Here is an 11,473-nt window from a genome sequence, read left to right on the forward strand (position 1 = left end):
ACAAGCAAGGTGGACCTGGTCCCAACCATGCTGAGTTCATGTTTTGTGGCCTAGTAGCCACATATTTAGACTATATTAAGTGCTAACAGTGATAGAGCCAGTGAGGAGAGTCAACAAAGCTTCCTAGAGAAGGAAACACCAAAGGTGAGGTATGAAAGGCATGGTAGGTCTTAGCTAGGTAAAAGGAGTAGGGGGATAGAAGACCAGAAATTAGGATGTGAGAGAAAAGAGGAGTGTTTCTGGCAGAGGGCACAGTCTGCAAAGACCCAGACATAAGGAAGCGTGTTAAGGAAACCACAGTTCCCTGAGTGTGGCTAGAGCACAGGATAAGAGGGGATGTAAGTAGTAAGAGGTATGAAAATGAGCCTTGAAAAGGCTTTTTAAATCAAGCCAGGGAATCTGAGCCTTATCCACAGAGCGTAGGAGTGTTCAATGATTCTAAGCACTGAACTAGTCTACAGGATCCTAGAAGGCTTCCTGGAAGAGGGGCTAGACATGTTTACCTTGGAAGATTAGTAAAAGACAACAGGAAGATGACTAAACAGACTACACTAATCCCTCCTTGTCCCAAAAATCACTGGCTTCTGGAGTGTTACGATTTTCCCTATTTGAAGTGTAGCTTTGACTTTTTCATGCGGCTGAATTAGACACTCATTTTAGTTTGATCCTACGAAGGATCAGACCGTTCTGCCCCCAGAGTTACCATCCGTATGACTGTCCTCAACATCATCATGACCAACATCAGCATGACCGATATCACTGTCACCATCGTCGTCATCACCACCAGGATTTACTGAGCACATACTATATGGCATCTACCATGCTAAGTGCTTTACTTGAATTTTATACTTTATCTAAAATACTTCCAACGGGCAGGACTGTTAATACCTCCATTGAACAAACAGAGAAACTGAAACCCCCCAAAGGAAAGGAACTTGCCTGATGGCATACACTAAGTGACTAACAGGGCAAGGAATCAAACCCAAATCTCATTGCTTTTGCTCACCTTACCCACGTGAGCACTGTGTCCACATTCGAACAAGCGTCTGTATTCACGGTCTCCTCCGTGCCCTGTGCCGGGCATGCCTCTACCCTACCTCCAAGCAGCTCACACAAGTCCTCGTACCTGACATCACACCTTGCTCTACTGATCTCAGTCTGTCCATCAACACGATGAAGTCCCTGGGCCTCAGAGTGGTGAAGTGACTTGCCCAAGCTCCCCCAGTGGGCGGGTGGACAGTCCAGGCTTTCTGACATTCAGCACAGGATGCCTCTTGCTCCCTACACTGTACGCTCTCTGCTTGTGACCTCCCTGTTGAGTCTGAGTCAGAATCCCGCCCCTGCCTGTCTCCCAGCATCAGAGGACCTGCAGCCAGGGCCTTGTGGTGCATTTGCCTGGGCTGCATTCCACACACACACACACACACACACACACGGAGGTGTTATCCTGGGCAACTCACCCAGCGGAGAAACCCCTGTGCCTGAACACCATCTCCAACCCAGAGGACAAAAAGGAGAAAATCCTGGCCTTTAGTCATTGACCTGGGCTTGTTGACAGACTCTTAGAGTGGGTGGCCAAGCCCTTTACGGGGTAGCCTCGCCACATGGTGCTGGGAATCCCACATGTAAACCGGCCACCACGGCGTTTGTGCTGTGGGTGGTAGGTTTTCTTGGGAGGCCATCTGGGGGAGAAGGTGGGAAGCTGCTTGGGGAATCAGGGAATCTGAGAATCGGGCTCAGAGCTGACTTCACCAGGATGTGGCCCTTTTTGCCATGCCTCAGTTTCTTCCTGTCCAAAGGGGACCCTGACTCTTGCTCTGCCTGCCTCCCAGGGGGGTGGGAGGGTCAGTACCAAGGAGTCTTGACAAACAGGGATGCAGATCCCAGGCCACCTGCCGGGCAAGTGACTCACCTCTGTGCATCTTAGTTTCCTCTAAGATGTAAAATGGGCCTAGTGAGAATAGCTACCTTATTAGGGATACTGGGAAGAGGGAGTGAGATAATGCTCACTGGGTGAAGTCAGCCAGGCACATAATAAAGGGATAAGAGGCTATTGGCTGTAAAAAGACAAAGCAGCAGTCAGCCTGGCAAGGTTGTAAAGGAGGAGCCTTCTTACTCTCACTGGCTGAAAAGCTCTCAGTGTTTGGAGTGGACTTTGGAATCCTGCGTCATCTAGTTACTGATGGGTAATGAGGCCAGGGGCAAGTTCGCTTTGTTCTAAACATTCTGAAACCTCTATTTTCTCATCTGCAAGATGGGTTGCTAACAACAGTAGCCTCCCAGGGTTGTGCAGAGTGGACTAGCCAGCAGGTAGGAATCACCCGGCGCGTGGAAGGCCCTCAGGAAGTGGTGTGTGTGCGCACATGCGCGTGTGTGTGTGTGCGTTCAAGTGATGTTCACTGCTGTGCACCTGCCTCTTCCAAGTCAGACCAAGGAACACCTGGGAAGTAGCTAGAGTTCTAGTCTCTACCCTTCTGCTCCTACTGGTAGGCCCTTGATCAGGGAGGAAGCTTGTGACAAGAGGAGACCCCGGGGCAGGCTCGGGGCAGGCTCTGAGCAGGCAGTTCACAGACGCGCCAGAGGCAGGCAGGCAGAGGAAACAAGACGCTGTGCGTCTCCTCTGCACGCGGACCTCTGGGAGCTGGTCTGGAGACATTATTTCATTGACTCCTCACCGGAATTCGGTGAGGTCTGAGGACCCTTGCTTTACAGATGGGGAGACGAAGTCCGCAGGGTGCCAAGGACTTGCCAGAAGTCAAGCAGTGCCTGTGCGGAGCCCACACCGGACCCCAGGCTTGTCTGCCTCCTAAACTCCTAGCAAGGGCTCAGTAGATGGAGCTGCGTGTACGAGCACACAGTGAAGATAGGCTCCCCCTCTGCCTCCTGAGACCAAACCTTCTAGACTTCGTTGTATTCTGATGGGGGTTCCTCCCTTCAGTTTCCAGACAGGTTTCTTTGGGAAAATGTCAAAACTGCCTGGGTTGACCTCACACCCACTTAGCCAGGGTGGCCAGACCCGCCAGAGAAGCTAACGGGTGGTGGGGCCCTGCCAGCTGATGATTTTGGAGAAGCTGAAGGAACTTGGGATGGCAGAAAGGGGAATGTGCAAGATGGGGCTTGTGAGAGAAAGTCTAAATTCCTTCATCCTTTCTGGCCAGGGCTTTTGCCTTCTGCTTTTTTTTCTCAGGCTGAGAAGGATTTTCAGACAGGTGGGAAGGTAGAGACCATTAAAATTGAATCTTAATGTACAGGTAGGGACTGAAGCCCAGAGAAGGGAAGTGACCTGTCCATAGTCACACAGTAACTGAGGGTAAGAGCAGAGGCTCCCTGCCTTGGATTCTGGGTATATATTCATGCATTCATTTGTTCTTCCATTCATGGGGCCACTGGATGCCTGTTACGTGATATATGGAGACCTCGGTCAACAACAGACAGGCTCCTTGCCCAGACTGAGCTGCATACAAGTACAGAGCATCTCATCACAAGAAGGGCTTACGTAGGGTGCTGTGATATGGAACTTGGTGATGGCACCATCTTAGACCAGTGAGGGAGGAGGTGACACCTGAGATGAGACCTAAAAAATGGAAGAAAAGCTGGCCAGGAAAAAGCAGTGAGGGCAGAGGAGCGTTAATGGCTGGAGACTTGGTTCTTTGTGTAGGCTGTTCAACAGTGTTGTGCCAGGCAACAGAGGAAAGGCCAGACTCACAGAAGAGTGTCACATAGAAGAAAGCAACATTAACGAACCACACGGCCTCCTGAATGTGTGTTCTATCCCAGAAGGCCTTATCGGTTCAGTAATTCCAGTTAATCTACCAAGATAATGTAATTACATTTACTTTTGTAAGGTATACAACAGTGATCTATTTTGGTGTCCGTTTTTTCAGTAAAGTTTTGATTATGGGCAAAAAAAAAAAAAAAAGTAGGAAAACACTTGGAGTATTTGAGGAACCAAGAAATAAATACGCCACAGAGAGTGAGGAGGAGAAGGGAATTAGGAGAGGTCTGAGAACGGTGTGTGATCAAATCATGCAAGGCCTTGATCTCATGGTAAGGACTTTGGGTCTTATTCTAAGAGGTCTGTTCATTTCTTGCCTATGTGAGTGCAACGCAAAGCCTGAGCGCTAAATCTGATGTGAAACTACCTCTAATGGGTCCCAGAGATGGAGAGAATTGTGCACAGGACGTTAGAGGTGACTGGATCATTCTAATGTTAGAATATGGGCAAGGGCAGGAGAAGAGAACAGATAAAGGGATGGGTTGAGTTGAAGCAAAGAAGCTGAAGTCAGGGAGGTGGGCGAGAGGGACAACAGGCAGCAGAGGTGTCACAGATGGCGAAATGCGAGCCGGTGGGGAATTTGACTCAGCACATGCGTATTCAGCACCCAGCATCTCCTGAGTGTTAGACCTTGTGCGGGGGCTTCCGGTTGTTTATTCTTGTTTGATCTTCACAACCATACAAAACACAGTGTTTTTAAAAATCACCCTTTTATAGATGTAGACATGAAGGGTCAGGACAGTGAAGGGATTTTCCCAAAATTGTTCAGTGATTACGAGTCAAGCAAGGATGCCAATCCAGGCCTCCTGGCTCCCATGATGGTACTCTCCCCACTTGTCCTTGGTTATTAGATTTGGACTTGGCTCTGCCATCAGTGTCCCCACTTGGACTGGAGGATTTCCTTCTATGTCTCTTCCAATTCAAACATTCTCTGCTTCTCTTAGAGATACCAAGGTCGTGGAAGAATACTCTAGATTAGAAGGCACAGCCTCCACAAAGGCATGATGCCTGGGAAGTAAATATCCTGAACAGGGGACAGCAAGTAGTTGTAAGCAGGAGGACGGGCATGGCTTAGAAGAAGCATCTGTGAGAATGCTTACCCTGCTTGTGAATGCTTTATGAATTTAAATTGGAAAGAGAAACAGAGTTGTGCTAGTCATGAGTATAAGGAAAGGGTCAGTAAGAGATGGAGAAATGAACAGACATTCATTCATTCGAAGGCTCAGGCCCTGAGAAAACAAGAATGAACAAGACTGACGTGGTTCGTGCCTCACTGAGGGAGAGATGAGGAGAGATCTATCATTTGATTGATCTCTGTGTGGAGCAGATGCCAAGAACTGTGTGCTCCATGGTTTTTGTTCCCTGATCCTTCATCACAACCTCAGGAGGTGGATGCTTTCATTTTTCCCATTTAGCGAATGAATTAACTGAGGCTCAGAGAAGTCCTCACACATTCAAGGTCACAGGAGTAGGAGAGAGAGCTGGGGCTCATACTTCCACCTTCCCTTTAAATCACTGCAAAATTGCAGGAGGGAGAGCGGTGGAGAGGGAGGGAGTGAAGGAAGGACAGAAGGGAGGGAGGGCAGGCCAAGAGGCAGAGAGAAGAGTTCCATACAGAGAATGAGTCCACGAACTGGGAGGACAAAGATGTTCTCTGAGACGGTGTGAGCACTTGGAGACCCTGCCTAGGCCGGAGGCGAATGAGGTCATTAAATCCATCTGCGCAGATGGGGGACCCTCTGGGAAAAGTTATATGCAAATATCATGATGCAATGAGGTGAAATCTGAAAGCCACTTGCGTTAGCTCAGGCTGGGGCTCAAGCAAGCGGGGACTGCACTGTGCTCTTTGGAAAGATCATCTCTGCGTGGAGAAGACGTTCGCTCTTTCTCTCAGTTTCTAGAAAGGAAAGCCAGCTCAAGGTCACAGAACATGTGAAGGGATGGACGGGGACCAAAATTCAGGCTTCTCCCTGACTGCTTTTTTTTTTTCTTCTTTGAGAGAGAGCAGGGGAGAGAGTGGGCACTTGAGGGGGGGGAGGGGCAGAGGGAGAGGGAGAAGCTCAGACAGACTCCACGCCCAGCACAGAGCCTATGCAGGGCTGGCTTCCAAGACCCCCTGAGCGGGAATCAAGAGTCGGATACTCAACTGACTGAGCCACCCAGGTGCCCCTCCCCCACTTAAAAATGTTTTTTCCCTGGCTTTCCTATTATATGTGGATAACAAATCACATTGTACACCCTCACCCTTTCTTACTCAAAATCTCCTTCAGAAGGCTCTGAGAGCCTTCAGCCAAACCTTATGCAAAATCTGTGAAATGTCCGCTACCGAGAGCTCAGGCCCACGGAAGGTGGTCTGAGCTTGCTGGGACTTGCTCTTGTTTCCATCCTGGCCTCCCCAAACCTAAATTCCCAGCATATGTCTTTCTTTCACTTGGCCACCACAACGGCAACCCTATAAGTTAGGTGATTCCATTGTGCCCGTCTTCTCAACCAGCTCTGGTAGAGTACGTTAAAATTTCTCACCCATGATGCCCTTCAGTCCTTAGAGCTCCCAGTGCAAGGTGGGGCCGAGAGACGACAGTTCTACAGCTGGGAAGCTAGGCTTAGGAGTAGCTTGCCTGTTTTAAATAGCATGTCTCTCACTTACTACTTCGGGCAAATACCTGCCCCTTTAAGAGAGCCTCAGTTTCCCCGTCTGTAAAAGGGTAATTGTTTTAGTACCTATCTTACAGAGTTGCCTGACCCATCACAAATGCCCTCGAAAATGAAAGCTGCTATTCTAATGATTTTGATAAAAGTTATGACGGGCCTAGCAAGAAGCAGAGTTAGGACTTGAACTTGAATATGTTGCCCACCCCGACCTCCCAATCCAGTCATTATCGTTCTGCTCTGCACTGCTTCTCTGAAAATTACTATATCAGACCCAACCACCTGGCTCACCTCTTCTCTCTCTCTCTGCAGGTCACTCCCTTCCCTATGTCCTGTGACCTACAAGGTGACTGTGCTTGTCGGGACCCTCAGGCCCAAGAACACAGCCGGAAAGACCTCCGGGGATACAGCCATGGCTAAGGAAGGACAAGGAGTTGACAAAGAATTCCCAGCACCAGGACCCGCATCTCTTTGGTATTGATTTCACAGTCAGCTGCTCAACGGAATGGCCTCCCCACACCAGGGATCCTTAGCACCCAACCGGTCTGCCTTTAATTTCACCCAGGAAGGACTCATAGTAGGGGCGCATGAACCAAGTCTCGCCATGTTGGATGATTGATGGAATGGAATCCCATCCCAAAGTCTTAGATGGATTGCATATACAAGTGTGCAGTCCAGAGCCTAAAATTCTCATCATTTGTCACACAACCACAGCAAGAAACATGTTCTGTATTTAGGAGTGTGCCCATATGTGGTTAGTACACATGTATGCATATGCACCCAAACATCTGCGTGAGGGCAGTTTGGGAGACTGAGCAGAGAGAGACTGGAACACAGTCTTTCCTTTCCCAAGCTCCTAGCCAATACTGTCCTTGGGAGAAAGAGAGTTGCAGAAACTGCCGAGGCCAAGTGTTGAGATGTCAAGCTAGCTTGCACTCTGAGGCTTGGAACATGTAGGATGTGCACAGTCACGCAGTCCTTTGGGATTAGAAGTGAAATGGTCTCTGATCACCTACCTTCTAGGGAAGTAGAACCCAGGACGAGGTAAAGAATCCAAGGTATGCAAAGCCCCCAAATTCTTCTGCTGCCATGGGGGATTTTACCCCAACTCCAGGGTTTGAGGCCAAGCTGGAAATGGCATAGGGTTGCAGTGTCAAGGTATTATAACAGCCCCCTGCTTGAGGCCATAATATCCCTCCAGAACCCACCCATTCCCCAAATCTTGCCTTGGGACCACATTCGCTGCTACTTTTCCTGCTGCTCTATCCTATACATTGAGTACCCCCAAGATGGTAGGACTAGGTTAGGAAAAACCCCACACAACCAAACAGTCTGCCTTAAAAGTGACCCACATTTTCCCACAGCTCCTCACTTCTTAGCCCTTCTACAAGAGAAAAATCCTCATTGGCCCACATGGTGAGAAGTTAAATCCCCCATGGGTGGGTTTCTCATCCTGGAAGGGAGTAGAGGAACTGGAGATGCTGAAACCCTGAGAGTCCAGAATGTCTGAGCCAGTGTTAGATTTTATAATCAAGTGGACCAGTGTTAAATGTCTGTGATGTTGGGGCCATCCAGAGACTGCTGGGATAGTGGAGACTCTTGAGTTATTATCCTTATCCAAGCTTTCCTGGTCCTCCGGGCTAGATCAGGCTTTGGTGCTGAGGACCTCACTGTGGCCCTGAGCAGCTATAATTCTAGAACAGAGAATCATCTTGGGTATGATCCATCTAAACTGTGTTCTCAAGGGCTATCAGAGGGAAGCCCAAGAGTTCACAGACTCAGTCCCCAACAACCCAACATGGTCATCATGTTTTCTACATCGTCTTCCAGCTACCAGGACTTCCGTCCAGACCTGTGGTTGGGGAATCCTTCCCTCTTAACAATGTTTAGCCTCCAAAAGTCGAGGGGAAGGTAGTCCAATGCACGTGGAAGCCCCTACCTCATTGGGGTCCTCTTTGCCTGTTTTCTACCCGTTACTTGTCCACTCCTTTTGAATGGGAAGAAATTAATACAGAATGAGGTAGAGAGAATGGTCAAGCTGGACATAATTTCTGAGACCTGGGACTGAGACAGTGAGGCCATGGGAGGGTATCACATAAAGACTGCTGTAAATCAAGTCATCTCAAGTCTAGTGAAAACCACCAACAAAAACGAAGTCTAGCATAGGAACGGGAAACCCCAGGCGTACGTGCTGACCCTCCTCATTCCTGTACCTGAGGCAGGCGCTGTTCATCAGTCTTAGTCCTTTTTCCTATGGGGACCAAAAATAACTTCAGGAGCCTTCTTACTATATTACTCCCAACAGTAATTACCTGCTGACCAAGAACACTTGAGAAGCCAATGTACCAAGGTGCTTTTTGCACAGGTGCCCACAAATTAGGATGTAGTGCTTAGATTTGCGTGGCTCGTACCATCTTCCAAACCCTGAGATTGGGTTCCAGAATGGAGAAGCTGCCACTGTGGTTAAGGACAGGCCTAAATCCTTTATGTTTCCTTCTTCTACACACTCATATCTCGTTTATATTCAGAGCATTTTCTGTAGTTACCAGGGCTAATCCTTAGCAAAATAATCATAAAAATGGAAGAACTGATCCCATCTTGTACTCCCTCCAGTAACTTAGAACTCTTGCCAACTAGTAAAGCCCCTCTCTTGCCCTGAGTTACCAACGTGTGTGGTTAGCTGACAAGATACAAACTAGAAAGGTAACTATGTGGGCCCTCCCAGTTGCTTTATCACACCAATAAGTAGTGCAAAAAGCCTTGGAGACCCAAAGACACCATCACTGATAATGGGGTTGCAGGAACCACAGAGAAACCTCACCAGCTTCCCTTCAGTTGACCCTCACCCAGTCTGTGCCCACACTGTCCAGCTGACCAAAGCTTCCTAGAGGCTGACTTATATCTTCAGACTCACAGATTGAGTCAAGCAAGGAGCCACCCAGTCTCTTTCTGACCGTCCTTCAAACCTGTTACTCGTATTTGCCAAGGATATTCGGCAAGACAGGCTACTTGACGGGTGGCCAGCCGCATGCCCACATGGAAGGCCCTTCTCAAAAACCCAGTGAAAGAGGCTCCATTCTATTCCTGCAATGCACTGATTTCTGGCTTCCTTTTCTTTCTGGGAGTAAACTCATTGTCTTATCCCTTCGATTATCTCCTGTTTAGGATCATGGAGTACTCACAAGGAGGCAGATCGGAAGCACTGTTGTCTATCAATCAGCAGCTCAGAGGCCCTAAAGCAGTTGGGGGTTCTGGGTCTGAAGAAGTATTAGCCTGTTGGCAGCAAGAAAGAAAAGATGAGGAAGAGGGTTCTCCAAACCCTGTTTTGGGGAGCCTTTCCAAGCCACAACCCTAACTGCATGCCCAGAGGACTTGTTTTACCCCCATATTCTGTGCCAACCACCTCTTAAGGGAAGACAGTCCCTGGGAAGTCCATTTTGGTGGCTGAATTAGGGTGTTAGGAAAGGGAGTGATAGATGGTCATAAATAGCAGGGTTTTGAAGATGGAGGGTATCAGCTGCTGCTCCTGGCTTCAACATGTTGACTTACTGCCTAGACAGTTCTCTCGGTCTTTTTCCCACCTTGGCCCATGCTTCAGTGCTATTTGTTGAAAATAATTCTTTGAGACAGATTTCAGCTACCTCCCTTCCAGGTTCAATTTAACTTGGTTGTAACTGTCAATTTGTTATAGGTCTTACCTGTGTTTTAAAAAGAAAAAGTAAGCAAGAAAGAAAGACAAAGACAGGAAGGAGGAAAGAAGAAAGGAAACCATAAATCCAAGTTAACAGTTTTGAGGTTTTTGTGTTTTGTGTTTTTTTTTTTTTTTTTTTCTGGAACTACTTCAAGTGGGAAAATAAATTGATGGTAACAAAGCTGTACAGATAGAGATTGATAGAAGACAAAGACATGAAAAGGAAATAGAAATGCATGATTAAAAATAAGAATTAAAAAAACAACCACCTATATTTGTGCTTCCTAAAGGGAACTGTTTATTCTACAGGCTGCGTAGGTAGACACAAGCATGAAAATTTCCCTAGCAGGAGACATAAAGCAGGATTTTATAATGCTGTTATTTTCTGTACATTGTGGTAGGGTCCAGGAAATAAGGCATCTTCCCCCTTGATATGTAGTTGTTGTTGGGGGAGCATTTTGTCTATGTTTGGTGGCAATCGGTGGTAGTAGGGAGTGGGGAGGGCTTAAAATTGGTTTTACCCGATATTAAGGGGACATAGTGTGTTGTGCTTTTCACGTTATAAAATGTTTGTATTTACCAGTAGAGCACTGGGCTTTCTAAAGACTGCACTTAGAATCTCACTGCACGGTCCACTTTCCTAAAAAGCTGCTACATGACCAGACAGGTAATTCCCCTGGTTTTTGAGAAACGACACAAAAACAAACCAAGCAAACGTAAAAACTAAATAGCAAAGGAATAAAAGCTTATTCTTTTAACTTATTCAGCTTTTGCCAAATTCCTACCAATTGTTTGATCTTTAAAAGCATCGTAATGATAGCCAAGAGAGAGGAGTTATGTCTCTAGAGAAGGAACCTGGAATTCTTGACGCCAGGCTGCAGTTGGCTCGTGATCTTGAACAAGTCAACAAAGAGCTTCTCCATTTGCCTCAGTTTCTCCAGCTGCAAAATGGGGATGATATTACTTACCTACCTCACAGCGGGATGGCAGGGGATGGTGAGGCCCTGAGGTTCTAAAGGGGCTGTGGCAATCTGTGACAGACACAAAGTCCATGGGTTCCTTTTCAAGAATGCACAGGCCCAGTGGCCATTTACGAAAGACAGGGAGTGCTCATTTGATATTTCAAGGAATTAAGCTGGAGCTCCTGGATTTTATAATCCACCTTAAGAGAGGCTTGTATTTGGGAATATTTCACTCATAAGCAAATTAGATTTTCTCCCCCATTACCAGTTCTAGAATTTGATTAAAAGCCAATTACATCTTCCAGTGTAAAAGTCAGTTTACTGTGTGGTCTAAGACTTAGGGGCCATTTCCAACCTCACAGAGGAAGGGAGTCACTAAAATCCCTTCTCCTTCTC

The 11,473-nt window shown here is 47.5% G+C and overlaps 1 protein-coding gene across 1 annotated transcript in view; it reads left to right on the forward strand.

Moving 5' to 3' along the window:
• The window catches only part of PAPPA (pappalysin 1), a 239,779-nt gene extending 229,442 nt beyond the window's left edge, over window positions 1-10,337 (forward strand). Inside the window, exon 22 of the mRNA XM_026513725.4 lies at window positions 6,737-10,337. Coding sequence (XP_026369510.2) covers window positions 6,737-6,844 — 108 coding nt within the window. The 3' untranslated portion in view covers window positions 6,845-10,337. The remainder of the gene's footprint in view (window positions 1-6,736) is intronic.
• Window positions 10,338-11,473: the final 1,136 nt, after the last annotated feature.

This window comes from Ursus arctos, unplaced genomic scaffold (genome assembly GCF_023065955.2).
Source record: "Ursus arctos isolate Adak ecotype North America unplaced genomic scaffold, UrsArc2.0 scaffold_18, whole genome shotgun sequence".
Taxonomy (NCBI): domain Eukaryota; kingdom Metazoa; phylum Chordata; class Mammalia; order Carnivora; family Ursidae; genus Ursus; species Ursus arctos.